The sequence below is a fragment of the Impatiens glandulifera genome, chromosome 2 (assembly GCF_907164915.1).
Source record: "Impatiens glandulifera chromosome 2, dImpGla2.1, whole genome shotgun sequence".
In the NCBI taxonomy this organism is placed as follows: Eukaryota; Viridiplantae; Streptophyta; class Magnoliopsida; order Ericales; family Balsaminaceae; genus Impatiens; species Impatiens glandulifera.
This window is the reverse complement of record NC_061863.1, coordinates 57,307,843-57,332,879: the sequence shown is the minus strand read 5'-3', so window position 1 is coordinate 57,332,879 and position 25,037 is coordinate 57,307,843. Positions and strand designations below refer to the sequence as shown.

At 28.3% G+C, this 25,037-nt stretch overlaps 3 protein-coding genes across 4 annotated transcripts; 1 reads left to right on the top strand and 2 right to left on the bottom strand.

The window, feature by feature from the left end:
* Nucleotides 1-1,766: 1,766 nt before the first annotated feature.
* LOC124927525 (ABC transporter F family member 1) lies at nt 1,767-4,272 on the top strand. Of its 2 annotated transcripts, none has more exons than XM_047467954.1 (5): nt 1,767-1,827; nt 1,925-2,157; nt 2,443-2,516; nt 2,635-2,845; nt 2,931-4,272. In XM_047467954.1, the coding sequence occupies exons 2-5, from the start codon at nt 1,933-1,935 to the stop codon at nt 4,215-4,217; spliced, it is 1,797 nt and encodes a 598-aa protein (XP_047323910.1). In that variant the 5' UTR covers nt 1,767-1,827; nt 1,925-1,932; the 3' UTR covers nt 4,218-4,272. The 2 variants fall into 2 exon arrangements, with proteins under 2 accessions (XP_047323910.1, XP_047323909.1); XM_047467953.1 differs by having other exon boundaries at nt 1,916-2,157.
* Nucleotides 4,273-11,365: 7,093 nt separating this feature from the next.
* On the bottom strand, nt 11,366-11,921 carry LOC124925030 (auxin-induced protein X15-like). The gene has a single exon (XM_047465006.1). It carries the CDS (start codon nt 11,919-11,921, stop codon nt 11,571-11,573), a length of 351 nt encoding a protein of 116 aa, XP_047320962.1. The 3' UTR covers nt 11,366-11,570.
* Nucleotides 11,922-14,985: 3,064 nt separating this feature from the next.
* Nucleotides 14,986-20,506, bottom strand: LOC124926706 (dolichol kinase EVAN-like). Its single transcript, XM_047466985.1, has 14 exons — nt 20,100-20,506; nt 19,670-19,782; nt 19,293-19,499; nt 18,888-18,992; nt 18,099-18,169; nt 17,931-18,011; nt 17,636-17,850; nt 17,286-17,475; nt 17,107-17,172; nt 16,452-16,540; nt 16,233-16,347; nt 15,807-15,858; nt 15,618-15,718; nt 14,986-15,444 (listed from the first exon to the last, which is right to left on the bottom strand). Exons 1-14 carry the CDS (start codon nt 20,279-20,281, stop codon nt 15,331-15,333), a joined length of 1,701 nt encoding a protein of 566 aa, XP_047322941.1. The 5' UTR covers nt 20,282-20,506; the 3' UTR covers nt 14,986-15,330.
* Nucleotides 20,507-25,037: the final 4,531 nt, after the last annotated feature.

Sequence of the window (25,037 nt, the reverse complement as noted above, 5' to 3'; positions counted from 1 at the left end):
AATATTGTGAAAATCTAAACTAGTGACTTACGGGACAAGAAAATATTCGGTGACCGAATTTTAGCCCGTGACATAAGGGTCCAAAAGTAGAGATGAAAAAAAATAAATTATTTGTATATTAAAAAAATTAATAATTTTGTATTATATTTAAGATAAGTAAATGTTATAATAATTTATTTTAAGTTTTGAATTTAAATCTTAATAGAGTAATTTTTTTAGAAATTGAGAGGTGGCTGTTCTATCTAGCTTCACTAACATTTGATATTATGTTTTTAAATTCAATTATTAACCACAATATTTTTTATTTAAAAATTAAATAAATAATTTTATTATTATATATTAATATTTTAAAGAATTTTTTATTTAAATATTATAATATAAAAATTTGTAATGAATTATTATATTTAGAGTTAAATGATATAATAATAATATTATCCTAATTTATAATATTGTATATTATTTTATATTATATCACAAAAAAAACTTCAATTACTCATCATTACTACTAAATATGATTTGTAAAATAATTCAAATTTTGAAAGAAAAAAAAATCCTATTATAAATATAAAAATTAAAATATATTGAGCTTCAAACCTTTTTCAAATTGATTAAATAATTTCATGTTTAAATGTTTGATCATCTCCCTTGCTGGTGAAGAGGGATTGAGGGAGAAAAACGGTTAAACTAAAGCAATAATAAAAAATATTGATGTAAATAAAAATGACTATAAGAGTAGCCATAAAAAGAAAAAAATGGTTTAGCTGGCATGTATCTAAACTGGAAAAACTTTGGGTTAAAATTTAAAGTTTGGACTCAAAATGATAAATATTTAAAGAGTATATATATAAGATATTTATAATTTAAGAAATAAATTTAAAATTCGTTCATATTCTTTATTTAGAACATTACCTCTTATATATATATATATATATATATATATATATATATATATATATATATATATATATATATATATATATATATATATATATATATATATATATATATATTTATACATACAATATATTTAAATTTGGCCTTACTTAATTATTTCAAGATTAATACGTCTATTTCCCAAAACTTTGCTAAACATGAGGAGTGATAGGGGAGAGAATTTGAGGGAGGGAATAAGAAAAGTAATGACTTGACATCTGGTTGAAAAAAAGGGAAAAGTGAGAGGGAAAAGAGAGAGGAAAGAGAGAGGAAAGAGAGAGGAAAGAGAGAGAAGAAAGATAAATTATTTGATTTCTCAGCCAATCATATTGCGTCGTCACGTCACGTAATTATAACAAGTTAAAATACTAAATATTTATTAATTATTTTAAACCTATCAAAATATCATGCTAAGTAAATAAATTAATTTTCAATTTATTTTATATTTTAAAAAAGAATAATTTGACTATTTTTTATTTAACCATTATTAATTATATTTTTTTAATGAAAAAAATTCACATATACATTTTAAACTAATTATTTAACTAATATTCAAATAAAAGAATAATATTTTTAATGATATAAAATTATTAATTATTTATATAAATAAATTCATAAAATATAATAAATATTATTTTCCAGCACAAAATTTATCGAAATCAAATTATATAGGCTGGTTTGGTATTGATTATTTAAAGGAATTTTATAAATAAATTATTTGAAAAGCATGTTTGAATTTGAAAGGTTTGAACGATTCGTGGGACACGTGTCATCTTGATTCAGCTCATGCTTATAAATATCAAAACCCTCTTGAGGCATATATTTTAGTTTTTAGGAGAAAAGTGAGGTAACCCTAGTCGAAGAAACCAGATCTCGCGGTTCGATTTATTCTAGGTAATAATCATCCCTTATAATGTATATTCTCTCAATTTGTTTTTTCTATGTAAAAATTATGGATTTTTGATTTAAATTTTCTTTTTAGTTTTATTAGGAGGAAGGATGGTATCGGACGCGAGCAAGAAGAAGGCAGCTCAGAAGAAGGCCGCGGCTGCTGCAAAGAGAGGAGGAAAAGCCGCAGCAGCCTCTTCAACATCTTCGTCTTCCGCTCCTCAGAACACTGTCTCCTCCGCCGAAAGTCTGTCTAATGGGGTCAATTCGATTCATTTGTCTGATCGGAACTGTACTGGGGTCCTCTGTTCTCATCCTCTGTCAAGGGATATCCGGGTCAGTTTGTTTGCCTATTTATCAACAATTACCGTAAAAGGTTGCTTTTTTACAAATTTAGATTGAATCAGCACATGTACACTTTAATCTGTGTATGTGCATGACTAGATTGTGCGTAGTAACTCGTTTTAACTTATGATGAATGGGACAATATCTTTGTTGATCCTATCCAAGGATTGGTGTCTTTATGCTATCTCTTCCGGGATTTTGAAAAAAATTTGAAACAGATGTTATATCCTAATGATTGATACCTTTAATAATCTGATCACTATGTCTCTGCTGCAGATAGAGTCACTGTCGCTTACTTTTCATGGACATGATCTTATAGTTGATTCCACTCTAGAACTCAATTACGGAAGGTTGGTTTGTCACGTTCATTAGATTTTATTGTTTGGGTAGTTCTCCTAACTCTTGTTGAATGTTGTGTCTTACTTTTTGTTAATATTATGGATGACTGCACAAAATCATCAACATTAGACGTTATGGCCTTCTTGGATTGAATGGTTGTGGGAAGTCAACACTTCTTACTGCGATAGGGTGCCGGGAGCTTCCCATCCCTGAGCACATGGACATACATCATTTGTCTCGAGAAATTGATGCTTCTGATATGTCTTCACTAGAAGCGGTCATAAGTTGTGATGAAGAGAGGATGAGATTAGAGAAAGAAGCAGAAGTATTGGCAACACAGGTGAGACTGACTGAGAATATAATAATTTTATTTTGTGTGTGTATTGGACATTATGGTATATTTCCTTATATGGCTCTCTCAACAGGAGGACGGTGGTGGGGAAGCTTTGGATCACATATATGAGCGTTTGGAAGCAATGGATGCATCGACTGCAGAAAAGCGTGCTGCTGAAATTCTGTTTGGGCTTGGTTTTGACAAGAAAATGCAAGCAAAGAAGACACGCGACTTCTCTGGGGGATGGAGAATGAGAATTGCTCTGGCTCGTGCCTTGTTTATGAATCCGACTATCTTGCTGCTTGATGAACCTACCAACCATCTTGACCTTGAAGCTTGTGTCTGGCTGGAGGAAAATTTAAAAAAATTTGACAGAATTTTGGTGGTGGTTTCCCACTCTCAAGATTTCCTAAATGGTGTCTGCACCAATATCATTCACATGCAGAGCAAGAATTTGAAGATCTTTACCGGCAACTACGACCAGTACATTCAAACACGGTCAGAGCTGGAGGAAAACCAAATGAAACAGTACAAATGGGAACAGGAGCAGATATCATCCATGAAAGAATACATTGCTAGATTCGGTCACGGTTCAGCCAAACTAGCTCGTCAGGCACAGAGCAAGGAAAAGACCCTAGCGAAAATGGAACGAGGTGGCTTGACCGAGAAAGTAGTGATGGACAAGGTGCTGGTTTTCCGATTCACCGATGTTGGAAAGCTTCCTCCGCCGGTCCTGCAGTTTGTGGAGGTCACCTTTGGGTACACACCCGACAACCTGATCTACAAAAACATCGATTTTGGAGTTGATCTCGATTCTAGGATAGCGTTGGTGGGACCCAACGGAGCGGGTAAGAGTACGCTGCTGAAGCTGATGACGGGCGAACTGACTCCACTGGATGGAATGGTGCGCAGGCATAACCACCTGAGAATAGCTCAGTATCATCAGCACTTGACCGAGAAACTGGATTTAGACATGCCTGCTCTGCAGTATATGATGAGAGAGTACCCTGGAAACGAAGAGGAGAAGATGAGGGCTGCAATTGGGAGGTTCGGGTTGACGGGTAGGACCCAGGTAATGCCCATGAAGAATCTTTCAGACGGGCAGAAGAGCAGAGTGATATTTGCGTGGCTAGCGTATAGACAGCCGCAAATGCTGTTACTGGATGAGCCGACTAACCATCTTGATATTGAAACCATCGATTCTCTGGCGGAGGCGTTGAACGAGTGGGATGGTGGGATGGTTCTGGTGAGTCATGATTTTAGGCTGATTAACCAGGTGGCACACGAGATATGGGTTTGCGAGAACCAGGCAGTTACAAGATGGGAAGGTGATATTATGGACTTTAAGCATCACTTGAAGAGCAAGGCTGGTCTCTGATTGGGCATGTAGCTCTTGTTAGTCATCGATTTTATTTCAATTAGTTGTTTTTTAATATATTTTTATAATTTTAAAAATTAATATCTATACATTATTAAATATTATAATAGAACAGATTAATCAATAAAACGATAAAATAATTTGTTTTTTTAGTCTTATATATATATATTTTATAATTATATATAAACATTCACAACTCCCCGTATATGTGTTTGAGTTAGGGATTGAAAATTTTTTCAAATTTTAGCAATGTTTGTATTTTTTTTAAGATATATTTTCTCTTTCTTTTCATTTCAAATTTCTTTCCATTTCAAATGAAGTGTGTGTGAAGGTTGTATAAGGGTGCTTTATGTATCATAAAAATATATATATATATATATATATATATATATATATATATATATATATATATATATAAAATAGTTGATTATTGAAATATTTTGTAGTTATAAAAATTTATATTTATATAAAAATTATTATTAATTTTAATCTTGTTATTCTTTTAATTATTATCATTATCTTGTGCTATTTAATATATATATTTTTAATTATATTTAAATCAATAAAACATTCTATGAAACTCACTATAGAAAATGTCTTATAAAACATATATACTATATGCTTTTATGATATATATTTATGAACAGTTTAGCCTAAGAATAAATAATAAAAAAATAGTGAAGTTGCCTTAAAATTCAAAAGAAAACTAATAGTTAAGAAAATATTTTTAAAATTATGATATTTAATTCAAAAGGCTGAGGATATAAGCATAATTTTTATTATTATCAATTACCTTTTATAATGTTCCAATAACAGGATGAGTGTTACAAGCTATTAATTCTTTTATGAATAAATTATACCTAATTTTTACTACATATATAGTTTAATTTTAATCAAACAATATATAGGTTAGGAAATAAGCAAAACTAAAATAACCTAATAAAAATAGTTCTCCTAATAGAAATTAATTCATTATTTTGTATTTTAATTTTAAATTTATTTAAATTTTATTCATACAAATGTTTCTAAATTAAATTTTGTATGTATTTTTTATTTTTATTATATATATATATAATTAATTCTTTAACTATTAAAATGAATTAACCAATGAATGAATTTTATAATCAATCAAATCAAATTGAGAAATGAAAAAATAATATCAATAATTTGGATAACTGGTTTTATAATCAATGGACTGAAATCAGTTCTGAGGATGAAGATTTTGATAAGCTGATAACAAATAATTAAATTGGATTGGATGAAATTTTCAATGAAAAGTTAACAAAATTGACGCTTTACAAAATAAATAAGTAGGTCCTAAAAACCACAAAGGATGTTGCTTTTTGTTGGCTACGTACTTGAACCTTGAACGGTTTCTCAAAGTAACTCTTTCCCAAACTAACCTAGTTTGTTCATTTATTTTCAAACTAACCTAATTTACTATTCAAACTCAGTTTTATTTATTTATTTATTTATTTTATATTTAAAATTTATTATATATAAAGTTTATATTTTGATATATATTTTAAATTATTATTTATATAAACTAAATTATTTATATTTTGATATATATTTTAAATATAATTATTTTTTATAAATTTGATTATTTGTATTTTAATATATATATATATATATTTATATTTCAATTATTATTTATATAATGTAATAAATATTAAATCATTCTAATAAATAATTATTGGATACTAATAAATTTAAAATATTTTAACCATAACAATATAATAATTAAATATTCTCGTTTTTAAATTTATCAATTATTTATTAAATATAATAAAAAGATTACCATATTTCTAGGTTTAAAATATTAATTAAAAATATTATTATATTTAATAAATAATTGATAAATTTAAAAACGTTTTTATGAATATATAACTATTATATTATTATAGTTAAAATATTTTAAATTTATTAGTATTTATCAATTATTTATTAGAATGTTAAAAGGAATATTTATTATATATATAAATAATAATTAAAATGTAAATATATATATATATATATTAAAATATAAATAATCAAATTTATAAAAAAAAAATTAAATTTAAATTATATATCAAAATATAAATAATTAAATTTATAAAAATAATAATTTAAAATATATATCAAAATATAAATAATTTAATTTATAAAAATAATAATTTAAATTATATATCTAAACATAAATAATTTAGTTTTATATATAATGAATTTTAAATATAAAAAGAATAAATAAATAAAACTGAGTTTGAATAGTAAACTAGGTTAGTTTGGGAATAATAAAAAAACTAGGTTAGTTTAGGAAAATGAACGCCAAACAAGGTTACTTCGGGAAACTATCCACTTAATTGGCCATGCTGACTAAACTATTTTGGATCTCATATTTTGGATCTCATAATATCATATCTATATTTGTGAAATTTGTGAAATATATCGTAAATATTTTATTTATATTTATAAATTTGATAAAATGTGTGAAATTTATCAAGTTATCATTTTTTTTAAAAATTTTTAAAAATATTTTATTAACTTTTATTTTATAATAAAATAATTAATTAAGTAACAATAATAAAACATATGATATAATTATCAAACATGGTAATGGTCCATCGGTTTGTCTCCGGCCACCATCCCATTACACTTTTTCTTAAATTTGAATGCAACATAGGATAATGTATTAAATTAAAAAGAATGACGTGTCATTTTAATGTTCAAGTACGTTTGAAAAATATATAATAATAATTTTTTTTAGTTAACTTATTAAATATTACACATTTTTTCAAGTCTATAATTATAAATAAAGTATTTAATGTTCATAAATGTTTCGAATTTTTAAATAAATTTAAAATCTTGAATCAAGCCGGTAAGGGACGAAAAAATTACCGATATTATAACAAAAATATCATAAGTCAAAATATTGAAATATTAATTTTTTTAAGTATATCAAAAAAAACATGTAAGGTGTGATATAAAAAAATGAAATAATTGGTAAAATAAATATATGAGATTTTTAAAATTTTGGTATATCAGTGTATACCGAAACACCGAAACACTTAAATAATATTGATAAATTAAATATATATATATATATATATATTATTTTAAATAAATAGAAACTCATATTAATTTAATTATAGAAACATAATTTTTAAAATTAAATTAAAATATAATATATCCAATTTCTATTTATTATATTTTATGATAAATAGGAAACTAATTTTATTTCACTCTCAACAACGGTTAATAAGTCTGTTTTCAATTTGGATAAAATGATAGAAGAATAATTCAACTTATAAAAAGATCTTACTAATTTATAGAAAGATCTTACTAATGATGAACTTAGAGAAAGATCCTATGTGAAGAAATTAAAAAGAGTAAGAGTTGTTTATTAATTAAGTCTAAATTAATTAATATTTAACCTGAATTGTATTATTAATTTATAAAAAGAAATTGCAAATATAAATATGATTAAAGACGATTCTTTATTTTTATCGCCTTATTTTAGTTTAACTATTATATTTATATTTATTCATTATATTTATATTTATTCATGTTAACTCTAATTTTTATAACTTTAAATTTTACTATTATTTAAAAATGTTAGATTCATTCAAATAATATTTTGTTTTATATATATATATATATATATATATATATATATATATATATATATATATATATATATATATATATATATATATATATTTATATTTAATTTTTAGTTTTGTGGAACGTTTATGTAGTTACTAAATTGTTTTTTTTTTTAAATTATTATGTTCTCTGATATCAAATTTTAATACCGATAACACCGAAATTAAGGTAAAATAAATGTATGAATTTTCTTATACATAAATTTTCAATAAGGTATAAAATATTGATAAAAAATTAAAATATATTTATCTATACACCCAGCTGGATGTATAAAATAATAAATGTTTAATGTTAGAATATTGTATTGAGAAGATATTTCTGAGGAATGGTTACAAAATATCTTGTGCATGTGATTTGCCTTAATAACATATTTCCACACATTAATATAAGTGGGGACATATATATGGTATGTTTTACAAATTAAAATATTTTGTGTGCATCTTTTTATTTATATTTGTTTGTTAATTTATATTATAGTAATTTGTTTCCTTGAAACATTATATCTTCATTCTAAGTGTAAACTGTTTTTTTTTTTTTATGTTTTTGTTATAAAAAATTCTTATTATTTAAGTTATCATAATGAGTAATGAAAAACAATAAGAATTTTTTTAAACATATCATACATTTAAAAAAAAAAATAAAGATATGTTTATAATTTTATAAATTGTATATGTTTATAATTTTTATGTTTTTTTAATTATATGATACAAAATATAAGGATAAAAAAATATTTTAGATGTTAAGAATTTGTTTTTTTTTTTAAATTATTTTTGCTATTATTTATTTTCATAATATTATTTTTATTTTCATATTATTATATATCATTTATTAAATTAAATAATAATATATTTTATTTAATATAAAAACCTGATTGTAAAAAATATATATTAATGTTATATTTTTAAGCTTATTTTATTAAAAAATATTCTTTCAAACTTAAATGTTTTTAATAGGTATCCAACTGACACCAAATTATTAAAAAAAATACTTTTTCATTTAAACTATTTAAATAAATTAAAATTTATTTTAATTCTTTTAAATATTATTAATAAATTATATATAAAATAAATAAATAATAATATAATTATATTATTATTTTAAATAATAACAATATATAAAAACAAATATTTACTATCATTTAATAATTTAGCTCAAATTATAAATGATAATCCTAATAATTAATAATAATAACATTATTATATCCCAACAATGCCCAGTGGTAACAATCAGATTAAGAGACTAAAAAGACCTTTAACAATTAATTAATTAATTAATATTGGAAGTATCGACCAATTAACTTTTGATATATTTTTTACTCAACTTCTTAAATTACTGTGGGTTAGTTTTGTAATATCCTGACAACGCCTTTATATAACATATTTGTATCTATATTAAAAATTAATTAATATAAACAATCTAATAAATTTAATATCCATTACCATAATATCTTTATTCTAATATATAAAACTAGTAAAAAAAAAGTAAATATACATATTTGGTAATAAAAAATATACGAGTAAAATTTTTGTTTGTTGGTATTTTAGTGGGCCTTGTAAATACTATTTCTAGTGAAATTCAATTGAGTTTAAAAACATTTTTTAAGTCATATTTGTATATTAATTTGTAAAATAAACATTAAATGAAACTTATGAATACATATTTATTCGAGAATATTATCTATATGGTTAGAATAGAAAATTGTATGGAATGTTATTGAGTTACTTAGGTTATGTTATGTCTAGTCTGTGTAAATTAAATTTATAAGAAAATTAATATAATATTAAATAATAATAATATAATATAATATTTATTATTATTTATAATATCTTATATATATTATCTTATATTCTAATATTTCTCTTCAAACTCAAGATGAAAAACGTTCGAACAACTTGATATTGAAATGTTGATGATGTATTCTTTCAACTTCAAAAACTCATGAGCTCAATCCATTTACAAGATGACAGTGTGTCGATTAATAAACTAGCGAAGAGGTAGAATCCCATGGGCATTAAATGCTGGGGTAAAACAACAACTGAATAAACTTCGAAGTTACTCAAGAGTCTCGATATTCATCTAACGACGGAATGACAGTGTGTTGTATAAAAGAAAAACAACGAAGATGTAGAATCCTATGGACATAGAATGCTGGAGTGAAACAACATTTACAATGTAAAAAACTCATCATAACAAAAGAATGATTATGTGAACTAAATAACTAGTAAAGAAACACATATGATTAGATTAATACCAATAAAAATATGAGCATTGACTATGGGATAAAACAACAATTGAAAACAAGACTCGGAGAATATGATTGCCGAAAAAAATAAGAATATTAATAGAATTATTTGAAAGAAAAAAAAATTATTAAACATTATAATAGTAATTAATAGAGCATTATTAGAGCCCTCCATCAATGGATAAAGTAACAATTGATGGAGGCAGCGGAAGACTAGATTTTGTAGACTCTGATACCATGTTAGAAAAAAGAGAGAAATTGTATTAAAAATATATATTTTTAAAATTACATAAGTTATGTCTATTATATAGATATTACATTAAACTTATAATAAAACTAATATAATATAATATACTAATGATATTATAAAAAAAAAAGAATTTTTAATTATAATTTTTTTTTTTAAAAATTCTTCAAATCTAGATTCAGATAATACGATATGAAGCGACTACAAAATATGCTAAAGATAGTATATGGTGAACTATTATAATCAAAGTATAGTATCTTTATTTGAGAACCCCACATTTCTTTCACACTTAAAACACACTCAAATGACATTGGATAAGACAAACCTTGGATGTAATTTTGTAAAGAAATTGAATATTTTGAAGGTGTATACACATTAAATTAGTCTATGATAACCTAGTATATTGAAGATAGCCATCATTTTAGTAGTGAAAGAAAGTTTTGTTGAAATTTCTTTTCCCAATTGATAAAAAAAGAAGTTAACTTGATTTAGTATTGTAGATTCGTGCTTCTTGAAAATGAAGATAGTAAAAGTGAGCTAATAAGAACACAAAATCAACATTTCCTTAGTACATATAGCTGGACTTTCATTCTTTTTATTTGTTGACATGATATTTCACATGAATCATGTCACTGTGAAGTCTCAATTTATGTTTCGATATGATGATTCCCACTCATTTTAGTTTATTTTTTTAAATAATTGGTTAAACTCTTCTAATAATTGCATCAATGGAGAACCCTTCCATAAAAAAACTGATCAAACAATGTTTCTCATGCCAAGAAGCTTGCTTCCATTATCTTTGCATGTGTCTCTCCCATTCAATTTTGAAAGTCTTGGCATCAAAACCGAATTAGGACTCAATTTCTACATTCTTTGCGACAACATGTTTATTCAAAAAGAATTAGAAGCTACGCGATAAATATCCCATACACGCTTTCTTGAAAGTGCGAGTTCATTACCTTGTCTTCATAGGTACTAAAAGAAGAATTAAAGTACTTATATACTAATCATTACAAAAGAGTACTACTCAAACCAAATTTGGTAGGCCTCAAACAAGTTAATTAAAGTGTTTGATGAATTAACCATAAATAAATAAACATCATATATATGATTCATATATAGATGAGGTCCCCTATTGTTTGCATGCATGCCAATCCAATTATGAGAAATAGTTCTCGAAATTGAAGCTCTCACATAATTAAGATAAACTGCAAAATATCTAGGGTTTTCGAAAGCTGATCTCTGAACATGGGATTTTCTCATTGAGTATTCTCTCGAGCTCACTTGGTTGGCAAGGAACCATTAGGGCTCCCTTGTGGTCAAAGCCATACTCTTCTTCTGCTTTCTCCAATAGCCTCACGAAAGAAGGGTGTCTTAGAAAACCCAAAGGAACAATGAACCTCTTCAGTTGTATGTAGTTGTCTGAAGCCACCACTGCTAGGTGCCCTTCTTTGACGTCCTCAGGGATATCATCCCCTAGACCAAGACCCAGTTTCTTACCCAACAAGAGACCCTTTGGAAGGTTTAATTTCGCTCTCAAAATATTACTACTCGTCTTTCCCTTTGCCATATTTTTTCTTTTCTTTTCTTTTGTGAAAATATTGCTTTTTGCCATTAAACTCCACATGGGTTTATTATATATAGTGAAGGCATGCAGTATTAAATAAAATAAAATAAAAAAAAGGTGAGAGCAAGGTCTGTCGAATTAGGAGACCAGTGCATGTGGGAGATGATCAACTTCATCTTGACTATGATAACTCGTTCTTGAATGGTCACTTCTGCCCCCTTCCACTCACTTAATATATTGTTTGCATTCCCATTTTAAAAAATAACTATATATTTCTTTCTAAACCGAAAAAAAAACATGCATATATATATATATATATATTATTGTTTCAACCATCTTTGTTTGATCATTAATGATTATATATCCTCATCACTAGTACATATCATGCGTGATTATCTATTATTTGTTTTAGGAAAGAAAATAAAAAATATCATTACAAATGCGATGACCACCTTAGATTCGTGACATTGTCTTATCATTTTTTTTTCTAAAAAAATATCACCATTTAACTTTGTCAATGAGCTCAAAAGTCTCACTTAACATACAAATTAACCCCTTACTCTTTTTTTTGGTAGGATAGATTTAAGCGTTTTTTATAAGATGCATACTCATCGGTTTATTGATTCTCCAAAAAGTCTAATTGTTGGTTGAACTAAACATTTGAGATGATATCTATTTTGTGGAAGAGCTTCTATGCCCAGTTCAGTTTGTGGTGGTGAGAAATCGACAATCAAATTCTGCAAGGATGCTAGGTGTGGGGATCTTGCTTGGCTAGTTGATTCCTGAAGTTGGCTTCCATTTCAATATGTAAGGAGACCACTTTCGGGAGATGCTTGATGTTGACGATGTCCAATTATTGTCCGATTATTGGGCTTGAACTAATAGTATATTATATTATATACTATATAATAGGAAACAAGATAATACAAAGACATCTATTAAGAAGCAGAAAAAACTATTTTCCTTCGATTATATGTATGTGCCATCTTTAATAATGATGTTGTTTTTTTTTTTGAAGATTTAGGTATGTAATCTATTAAATTGTTACTCAATTTGTAAAAATATTGCGTAACACATTATAAATGATATAGTAGAGATGTTTTAAACGACCTAAAAGTCATGTGATTTTCTATTGTTAAAGGATTTTTTGACGCTAAAGTTTGTGTGTCTTTATATTATGTTAATTAATTAGTTGGCTTAGAATATAAGAGAATATATATAATTGAATATTAATAGATTTATAAACGTGACACTAAAATAAAAATAATCATTTCTATTTTTGTGGTTCATTTTATCAACACCTCATCCCTATTTTGCAAGGCCTATTTTGCAAGGGAGGGTGAGTCACACTCAAGGATGGATGCTGAATTTTTTGATTGGAAAGTGACGGGGGAGGGTGAGTCACACTCAATGATGCTGAATTTGTTGATTGGAGTGCATCAATACGACTGCATGTGATTCACTTATAAATTTGTTGATTGGAGTGTATCAATACGACTGCATGTGATTCACTTACGTGGGTGGATATATATATATATATATATATAACAGTAAATACACTTAACCATTTAATCATGCGTAAAACTTACCGCCTGATGGATTCGAACTCAGGACCTCTTAAAGAAGCTGAGGATATTCATCTCTTGTTGCCGCTAGGGATTAGATTGATGAACATAGATTCTTTCACGAATGAAAGATGCATGCAAGAAGGGGAATAACGTCACATATTCATTTGCATTGTTAGGCAATAGCTGCGACTGGAATTATTTACTGTATTATATCTGACTTTGTATCTTTGTTTCCTATGCTTTTCTGCACTCTTTCTTTTCAATCTCCCAATGTATTATTTTTTTCTTACCCTTTTTCAAAAATAACATAGGCGTGTGATGATAATAACATGTCAACAAATTAAAGTGAATGATTGTTGTTGTGAATGGCCCAAAATCTTTTGCCCTTAATTTGTCAAACATTGATTTTGTGTAGAAGAAGACTCTGTTTGTTTGTACAGGTTATGAAAACCATGTAATTAAGAAAGTGGACAGAAAATGTTTGTTGAGGGGATGGATGATAACATGAGCATGGCTATCAACCTCTACTTTGTTTTTCTTCTGAATTTGTTACCCCACTATTATTTGGGTACTGATTAATACAAGTCTTTCTTCTGGAAAACGATAATCTAATGCATATATAGTACTACTGTACCTTATAAAGCTATAAATGAATACTGAATAAATATATAACCTGAATTATAAGATGGATGCATATATGGTAAAGATTTGAGATCAGGATTCTTCTAGACATTTCTAGCTAGGGTCCTCCTAGACATTTCTAGCTAGGGTCCCCCTCTAAAATTCAACAATCGAAAGGTTGCCATTCATGCAGCTAGCTAGCTAACATAAAATATACAGTATGATCCTTCACTGTTCTTCTCAAGGCAATATGAGAAGCTGTTGCTGACGGCCGCATTCCAAATACATTAATAATGTCTAGTCAGTAGTCACACGCACAGTAATTTGATATTTCCAACAATCTAAAGATTCGAAACGTGCCCTATTATAGTTTTTACAAATACTGAGTGAGAAACACAATAAACAGTTACAGCCCTTCAAATGGGATAAACATGTCGGTAGTAGAACACAATAACTCACAGCACAAAACAGTAGTATTTCTTTTCAATTGACCACACCCATGACCTGTTTCATATTTTGAGGAGGAAATCTCCAACCAAACAATCCCTAACACAAGAATATTCTAGAAACAACCCAGTTTTTGTGTCATGTAATTAATTGGTATTGATTGAGAACGAATCAAAAGGCATGTACCATTGGAAAGGCACCGAGATCAAGCTTTTCAATAAAGAAAACTGTCACAATGAAGTTTCTTCCCAGAGAATATAAAAATCTCTTAGTATGCTTAGTAATTTTCTTGGTACTTTGATATAAGTCTTTAATAATGTTACAATCGAGGTAATTAGTGGACAATGGTTGATTAATTAGTAAACGAAACAGAGTAATCTATGTTTACAAGGTGCAGATAAAGAACTGGTATGAGACCACAAGAACAGATTGATGAGAAAATTCATATACATTCAACCTATCAAGATTTCAACCAAATCATTGAAATAGGTACATTCATTTATATTTAGAAGTCGGGACTTAAACAAGCGTGTGTGCACATTTATTGTGACTTTTAAGCTCAAAACAAACCCACCCAAAGTGTTTCTCTAGTGACTGACTGGCTACTGACTATCTTGTAATCAAATGCCTACAGTAAAACTAAAAGCTTAGTAACTCTCTACTGTCATATTCTTACCTGGTAGTAATTTTTATGGCCTAAACTTTATGCAGTATCTACCCGAAAAATATAGTGCTCATAAAACTAATCTTTACAAGTGCAGCTATGGTTTTGTCTTCTATAAACAAAGAAGGCTGTAGAAAACCAGGGGTATGAAAGCATTGTCAAGCTGTGCCGTGTATGCTTCCAACAAACCACTGATGATTACCGCAAGGATTAGAGAACACCATTGCTGCATGCACAATTTGGGTACTTTCGAATATCAGACTATGAATCTTTATAAGATTCATAATTACTACAACTTTTTTAATGATAAGAAACTTCTAAAAGCAGCCAGCATTCAAACACAATCAGTTATGATATGTTTTTCTGTCTGAACAAAGAGAGAGTGAGTGAGAGAGAGACCTGTGTAAAGATATATCCGGTTGTCGCCAAAAGTGGGATAAGAACAGAACAAGCAGCCAAGACAGAAGTTATGCCAGCTGCAGTGCCTTCAATGGTTTTCTCTACCAAGGAAAGAAAAAGCTTTAACATGAAAAAATATTTTCAACAATAAAAATAAGAAAAGAAACAACAAGATGGTCCAATACATACTCCCGGTTTTGCTCCATCTGAGGACACCATATTTATAGCCAATCATGGATGCCTAAATACAAGAGATCAAGTTAACAAGAGATACCTGGACAAATCCAAAATAACTTATAAATATACTTTTTTGCTTCAAATTAGTTTCCTCTAAAAACCAATCTATACACCAAAATCGTTTAAATCTAAACTGGAAGCAGTATATCTCGACATCCAGAGAAATGGAAGTGTGTCATTTCTTATCTTTTTTGCTTTCCTTGGCTTTTTTCAGTCATATAGGTTAAGTATGTTATTTTTTTTCTTGTGATACTAACATATTGTGTATCTTTTATATTTGCTTCCTTATTTTGTAAATGACTGTCTTTTCTTTGTGAACATGTTAGTATCACAAGAAAAGAAACTCAAACTATCTGTGAACAGGTACGCAAAACTCACCATTGTATCTCCAATTCCAAGGCTCAGAATTCCAGCAAAGGGAGCAAGAGGTCGGTCATTGAACCCAGAAGACATCCAGATAGGAAGTGCACAGCCCAATAGAAGCGAAAAATGACTGGAAAAGAGAAATTAAAAAAGAAAAAAAAAAGGTTGCACTGGTTACAATATGTTTCATGGAATTGTTTGGTGGCCCCCTATGGAAGAGAATAGACAACAAACCTAATAATAAGAACATCAGAATCCCGATGATCAGTAAAGGCATTCATAAACTGATGCACCAGCTGTCCCAAAGGCCAGATTCTCCATACCTACTCACATAAGCAAACTTTACCAAGAGAAAAACAAAGGTAAACCAGCATAAAGCAATCAAACATGAAGGGTATCACATGGCTATTTCATAAAATTTTGCAGTTCAATTTCCAGTAACTCTAAAATCCTAAGAAAGTATTCATTCATGTCGTTAAATATATTTGATTTGGAAAAATAAGAAAACTTTACTCATTATAGACTTCAGCACAAATATATAAAATGGATAAAAGCTGAATTTTCCATGGAACTTTTTGAATGGATCGAATCAGTCATTCCATCTTGAAGGTGTTAATTTTCCGTCTTAAGAGAATAATTGGTGGAAACTCTCATAGGTGAAGCAAATCAAACCTATTTTCAGATTGGTGTTGATATATGGTTTGGATGAAAAAACACGGTCAAGATGAATTTGATGATTTGAGCACATCTGCCAAATTCGATGGTCCATATGATTCATCTGAAAGTAGACTAGTAGAATCTGCAATTTGAACCCATCTCTCCCAAGCTCTATGGGACAATTTGAGATTTATCCCTAAAATATATTTGCTAGTTGCAATAAGGAACTTACTCGAATGATTTCAAGAAGTAAGAATAGTGCCAAAGCTGCACCAAAGGCCAGATCTAGAAACTTCGGCTGAGAAATAGAATAATATGATGTCAGCAGGATTTCTTAAATACTAATGAATTGCCCAAAAGAGGTAAGAGAACCAATCCCTGGTCGCATTATAAAGTATGAACAATAATAACCTGGAAAATCAGTGCGGGAAGGAACATTGCAACAGCCATCAAGTGGTAGTATTTTCTGAGGAGAATCCTCTCAGTTGTTCCCTTCTTTGAAATCTTATAGAATCGGACAACTGATATGCATGTAACTGCAACCCAATACATGAACAGTGGCAGTATCTTATGGGGTTCAGAGAATATAAAACCAATCACCCTGGAAATTTGGAATAAAAAGAGACAACTACCTCATTAGGAAACACAGACAAAATGAATAATTAGAATCCTAAATAAAAATAACAAACTTTGACCATGTAGGTCATATAACTATACTGTAACAACTATAAACAGATAAATTACTGACAATGATAAAGTACCATAAGAAAGGATGCACGTCAAAATCTTTAACTATCTGCATCCAGGATGGAACAATCACGATCAAGATAAAGGCTAGAGAAGTGAAGAAGATAGCAGATTTTTCAATTTCATGGCATGCCCTTTCGTCAGGGTTTTCCAAGCTTCTGAATTGATACCAAACTTTGATAAGTAATTTGAAGAATGCTGGGAAGAGAAGAAGGCCAAGTAGTATGCCCTGTATTAGAGAGGGAAATAGTTAAACCCTCTTGAACTGCTCACTTGATCTTTATCTTTTACATTTCCCCTATGAGTTACCTGAATAATGATACTTATCTCACTTCTAAGGATCCCATTGCCTACAAAAACAAATCCTGTTGATAAATGGGGCACATTAATCTGCAAAACAAGGACTGATATATAAAATTGAATTTCACTTTAACCAAATTCAAATGGGAGTTGTCAGAGACAAAAATGTTGACTAACTTTTGCAAGAGTAAGTGCAACCATGTCCCCGGAATAGATTGTAATACCAGCACTCACCAATAGTGCCTCGCCTTAGAACAAGAAAGAATAAATGTTTAAAAGAAATATCACAATAATCCCTACTAGCAAACGTAACAGAAATAAACCTCCAAATGGAGAACTGCAAATGTTAAAACAACAAACTAGTATCAACATAAGAAGTGGCATGATAATCAAATTGTTGACAAAGTGGCCCTTCCAGTCGCTATTACATTACGAGACACTAATTAGCGTTTCGAAGTGCCAATCATATGAAGACACGTGGGAAGGAAAATTAATAGCAATACTGCAATAGATAATTTTTTATTTTAGTTAGATTGATTTGATAGGATACCATGTTAGCATTATAGTTCATCTTTGTATTAGAATTAGAATTATAGTAGTATTGGGATTAACCATATTATGGACTTATGTTATCGTTTTAATTGTGCTACGAAATTATGAAAATGATTTATATTTTTCTCTCAATTTGTCTTGTCTTCTCACCTCCTGTCCACGGATTGTTTAAACCCTTAAGTTTGAACTCTTATCAGATATCTAGAAGTATATGGATAATGTTCCTGTTATGCAGTAGATATAACCAAACCACTGAGGTATTCTATGAATCCCAAATAAATCTTATTGATGAAAACACAATGAATACAAGGGAGAAAGTTAAAAGATCAGCCTTAATGGTACCCATATAACTCTTAGCCTTATTCTTAGTGGAAATAAATGAATTTGGAAGCACAATGAAAGTTGTAAACTCACCAATTGAAGCACAAAATGGGAAGGTAGAAAGCACATGCTGAAGTAATTTCTGTGCAGCCAAACCCTGGAATAGCACCCATAATAATTCTGAACAAACAGCCGAATCTGAAAAAAAACATAAATTCAAAACCATAAAAAAATAAAGACAGTTACATAATTGATTAGCGTACATTATTTTATTGTGCATTTATTTATTTATTTATTGAGATTAGGGTTTTTTTCCCAGAGGAGAATAGCACGACATCCCAGTGCCATTATCCCCACTTCAATCAAGGTGCTTGAGACTTAAACACTTAGTTCAACATTGATACCAATTGACCTATCCTCAGTGAGTTGATTTGCTTACATTATACGTTTTTCTGCAATGAAATGATTTAAAAAGAAGAGTTCTATATGAAAGCTCACCATTATGAAGTTTCACAGCAAAAAACACACAATATGTTGCAGCATATAATGATAACCAGCTTAAGCCGAATTGCACACCCCAAACTCCACGTGAAGAAATAGAATGTTGGTTTTGTGGAACTTTTCGAAGAGAAAAGGCAATGAAAAGAAGCATGCTAAAGCAGCAGGCAGTAACAGTCCAATATTGTATCCTGAGATGTTCAAGATCTGTGGAAGAAAAAACTTAATTGAACTCCCAAATGCAAATACCATGATTTAAATAATGCCAAGAGAGATACAATTATGAACAACAATATGAAAATAACTTTCACAATATGAATTGATAACAGATCACTTTAGACACTATACAAACTGATCAGAATTAGGCAACATTGTACCTCCCACATCAATGTCATTTAGTGAAACTGCCCTTGATCTCTGTATCAACCTTGAGATCATGACATTTGGCAGCGTAATTGCTCCAAGAAGAATCCCTGATGATGCTCCCGGCCTACATATAGTCAGTAGAAAATGGAGCATATGACCAAATCTTATGACATGTAAATAAAGAAAAGAGGTGGTGGTATATGGCGTTGAGACATCCAAAAATCTGAAAATTCGATACTTTTGTTTTGAAAAGGTAAAACCATTCATTAGTAACTGAAAAAAAATCGATATTGATAGTAAGAAATGACGAATTCAGCTCAATTAACCCAAACCACCCAGATGTGGAGAGACTCGCATTGAAGATACATAAGAAGCCGCAATTTTGAAAAAGGAAACAAGATAGCCTCAGTAAACCAAATTGAAACCCCTTGTTGTGCGTACCTGGTCTTGAATTGAGAGAAGGAACTAGAAGATTCGGCGAATATCTCAAGGAAGAGGGCGAAAAGTGAGAGAAGGGATAGGAAAAGACCTTCGGAAAGAAGATCGAGAGGAGTTGTGTAAAGGGTACGGGAAATGAATAACGCAACAACTGCCCTCTCGCCGTTTAGCAGGGACGAAGCCATGGTCTGTCTCCGTCCTCCGACTTTGCAAGAAATCAGAAGGGTTCCGGACACGGCAAATCACTTCAGAGAAAGGTGAATTAGGTGTACGTACGCAGGGAAAGATGAAGAAAAGATAAAGGAGAAAGCGCGAGGTACACCTATGGCTGGTCTGGCCTGGTCTAGTGTTAGAAATTTGACCCAGTTCGTTTCTTTTCCGCACACAGGTTCCGCGTTGGCTAGAAAAGTCTTTGTTTAACCGTCAAAATGCGCGGTATTTTCCGCCGAGGAAAATGGGTTTTTTTTTTACAAGAGAGTTTTAAGACTTTGTTTTTCCTTATGAAAGATTCATTTGAGCAATGTAGACACAGATATCTTAGTCTAGGATTACTTGGCCTTTCATGGTCAAGACATCTATTGTTCTTTATAATGAAATGGTGAAGAAAGAATGTTTGAGCTGCATAGATCTTGTCTGTCGAATGGTTGTGATCCTGTCTTTTAAAAATTGGAACTTAATGCAGTATTGGATTTGGGTAGGGAAAAGGAATCATTTTTCACAGATATTTTGAGGCAATGAACAAAGATTATGATGATTAACTAATGTTTTTCTGATTGCAGCCTCCAGGTTTGTCCCAACCAAACCATGGTATTCATTTGCCAGGTAATTTCTAAGAAACAGATGGTCAAGTTTCGATTCTTATTAAATGTTTTTAAAATGTTAGGCAACCTAATTAACTTGTTCATCCTTCTTGATCTAACATTGGAGGATCAAATTATCTTTAATTAAAAAAAAAATCTAGTAAATAGAGTTTAATGTAAATTTAAGAAAGACAAAATGTAATTATTTACATTATTCTTGAAAACACTCTACATAAATGAGAATGAAGGTGTTATGTTAAATTCCTAAAATAATAATAAATTATTATCTCTATTTAATATGATATTTTATTAAATTATATAAAAAAATTAAGTAAAATAACAAAAGTGACATTTTCATAATTGGGTAGTTAATGAAGACTTTTTACCAAATAAATTTAAATATTTATCTCAAAACAATCTTGTTATAAAGCAAAATTGAAGAAGCATTCTATCAGTATAACTTTATCAACCGGACTGCTTAAAATTTAAAAGCACTTCTTTCATTACTATTTATCTTACTTATTTTTTTTTTTTATAAACAATGTTACAAAGTGTTTATAGACAAATAAACATTCAAAAAGGAAAAAAACAAGCAACTTGTATGATGCCAAGAATTAGATGGACGCGGCATTGGAAATTCATGTCTCTAGCTGCAACAGTCTCATCCACAAATATAATAATGAAATATAAAAAAAATAATAATAGCGACACAAAATAATTTTCTTGTTACTTTGTGAAATCCATAAATGATAGGTTTATAATTTATGTCTAAGTGAACTTTACAAATTCAAATAACAAAAATAAAAAATAAAAACAAGCCGAATATAAAACAAAAAGGGATAAATAGAATTTTTACATCTATTTTACTATTTTGAACAATATGAAAATGACATTTTTGCCCTTAATCAAATGTTATTTATCTAGGGAGGCAATAGGTACCCGTTTATCTTTATCCAATATTTCTATTAACTCGCTGAACTTATATATGAGTTGAATCTTCTCTGAATTCAGAGTACTAAAAAAAATGTAATAGATTCAGAGTATTAAAAAAAGAGTAATAAAACGTAGATAAACTTCATTTTAGAAGTTACAGCTTCCTGCCTCCTTTAATTTTGCCTTCTTAAACCTTCCCCACCCCACTCAGGTATGATATGAAATAAATATAAGATTTTGCTGACTTGCTTGCATGATCGACTTCAGTGACGAGACTTCAGTGAAGTCTCGACTGTCGGGCTGGTGCGCTAAAACCCTTGAACTTGCCAGGAGGACAACACTTGTAAGTCAGAGGTGATATACAAAACGAGCAAATAGCTTAATTAAAGAGATTAGTCATAGCCAATTCTTTAGCTCATTACATTCTGCCATTCTAGTAAGGATCGAATAGTTCAAAAAAATCATGGAATGGATAGTAAAAAGAGTTACCCGAGGATGGTACGCAATATATAAAAGTTACCTGTTTGGGAACGAGGATGGTACGCAATTATATATATATATATATAATTGACTCTTTAAATTTCATTCATTACACATCTACCATAAATATTTCGATTATATCTTGATATGCTTTTATTTGAACTTAGGGTCCTAGTTGTTATCCTTAATTAAAAAAATATTAATTTTTCTTTTTAAGTTTACCCAACTTAATGCTAAGATTATTTTTAATTTATCTCTCATAATTCTTAATTTTTATTTTCTCTAATAATAAAAAAAAAATTTCCCTCTTTCATTTTTTCACTTTTAATTGGCAAGTTGAATCTTACTTAAATTTTTTCCAAATTTTTCTTTAGTTTTTATTCAATTTCAAATCTTTAATAATAATAAAATTGTTATATTTTTAAATATATACAAACATAACCATACAAATAAGTAATATTTTCATTTATTTATTTATTTTTTAAAAAATTTAATATTATTAATTTTAATATTATTTATTATAAATATAAATTCACATCCTCAACCAGGTTTGGGGTAGAGATAGTTAGTAAAAATAAAATTGGGTTTAGAGATGGGAATATGATTATCTGCTCCCAAATCTCCGACCATGTTTGAGATATTAAAATTGGGTTCAGAAGAGATTTGGGAGCAAACAACCACAACCTAGATGCAGAGATAAAGACTTCAAATAGTGTAAATAAACTATATATTTATTCAATAAAAGAATCAAACTTGTATTTAGAGGGACATATATGTTATAAATTGTAAACTCTGTTTTGGTTACTTTTCAGCTTACAACTATTAAATAAAAGAAATAAAGACCACTCTAGTCTCTCTTTATATATATACACTTGTACTTGTATGTAAAAAGTTTTATATACACTTGTACTAAAAACTATTCAAAGTCTCTGCTCGCATCTGTATTATAAAACAGTTTTGACCATTTTTGTACATTTTCTTTAACGTTACAGGATGTTAGTTTTCTTGTTAATTTTTAAAAAATATATCAAACCTAAAGTAATCCCAACTGGCTCATCCTTTTGAACAGGAAAAAGCTAATTTAAATACAGCTATTAATAATAGGATTGACCGACAATCACTTTGTTTTTGTGAAATAATTTTACTCAATTATTAAAATGCTTTTAATTTAACTTATATAACATTTTAAAATATGACAATTTTTAAAAAATTCCAGATTTTTAATATTAAAAACTGCCTAGATAAAACACTTTATTTATGAATTTTTGTGTCAAATAAAACACAAAATTATTAAAACTTTTCGCTGAGAAACTGGAGAATTAAGTTTTGTTTTTCAGCTTTTATGATATTTTTTTAAATCTTATTCAATAAAAATGCAAGTTATTTGAGATTCTTTAAGATGAATTAATAAAATATTTGTTTAGTTTTTAAATTTAATTTAATAATAGTATTCTGATCTTTTAATTAACAAATTAAAAGATTAAATACTTTTTTTTTAAATATAAAAAATTAACCTTAAATATTTAAAAAAGTCAACTAGAGGAATTGAGATAGAAAGTCAAGAGGAATATTTTTTTTTAAAGATGCTAGCGTTCTACCGAAAAAAAGATATACTCTTCTAAGTTTTTATATATTAATTATTTTAAGAATTTATTTTCTAACGAAAATGTTCATGTATATTAAAAATGAAAATAAAAATTGTTTAATTATAACGATAAAACATATGTATTCAAATTCGAATTCATTAAGAATTAAAACCTTATTAAACTATTATATAAATAAATTTCAATCTAAAAGTTTATTTTTCAAAACAATTTATTTCTAAAGGTCTAATATAAACCAAGCTTCTCTCCAAAATGTACTTCGTTTACATTATCATAACACTCTCGGTAATATTAAAAATGACGTGGAATTAATTTATTCATTTAATTTTAGCTAATTAATTAAAATTAGTATTTACAGCTAGCCAACCCAATTACCTAGCTAATTAATTAAAAGTATAATTAATTGAAGTATAAATTTAATTTTCTTTCTAGTTCTATAGCTAGCTAGGTCTTCTTCTGAATATTTCATTAAAAATTAACTATCTTTAATCATATAACTAAAAGTATATATGCAAGTTGATCATTAATTAAGATTCACTATTACATATTGACATCTTAATTAATTAATTAGTAGTTAAGTAGGTAAAAAACTAATACTACGAGCCTTATTTTATATGCTAAACTTACCTATATAGTTGGGAAATAATAAATTATAGCGTGACGTTAAATTAGTTGTTATGTAGGGAAATTGCAAATAGATTTTAATTATGATTAGTTGATAGTGTGAAAAATAATTCTTAGTATTACAAATAAAAATAAACTTGTATTTTAAATTAGCTTTATCTATCATATCCAAAAGTAGCTAAACCAATGATTAATTCTTTTTGTGTCACTTATTATTTTTCTTTTTGGGATACTAAACTTTCACTTAAATTAGAGTTTTTTTTTTGTTAAAGTAGATATTGTACCTTAGTGCTGTTATGTCACAAAAATATTTGAATGTTTCGGTCTGTATTTGCAAAAATTCGAATATTTTGTAGTGCGTGTATATATAATATATATCATTGATAATATAAACATCTCTCTAGGTCAAACCGATAAACCAACTTGGATTTTGTAACTGGTTCGCATGTTTTGAGTTATATTTATAACCTTTCATTTCATCTCATCCAAACAATCAAAAG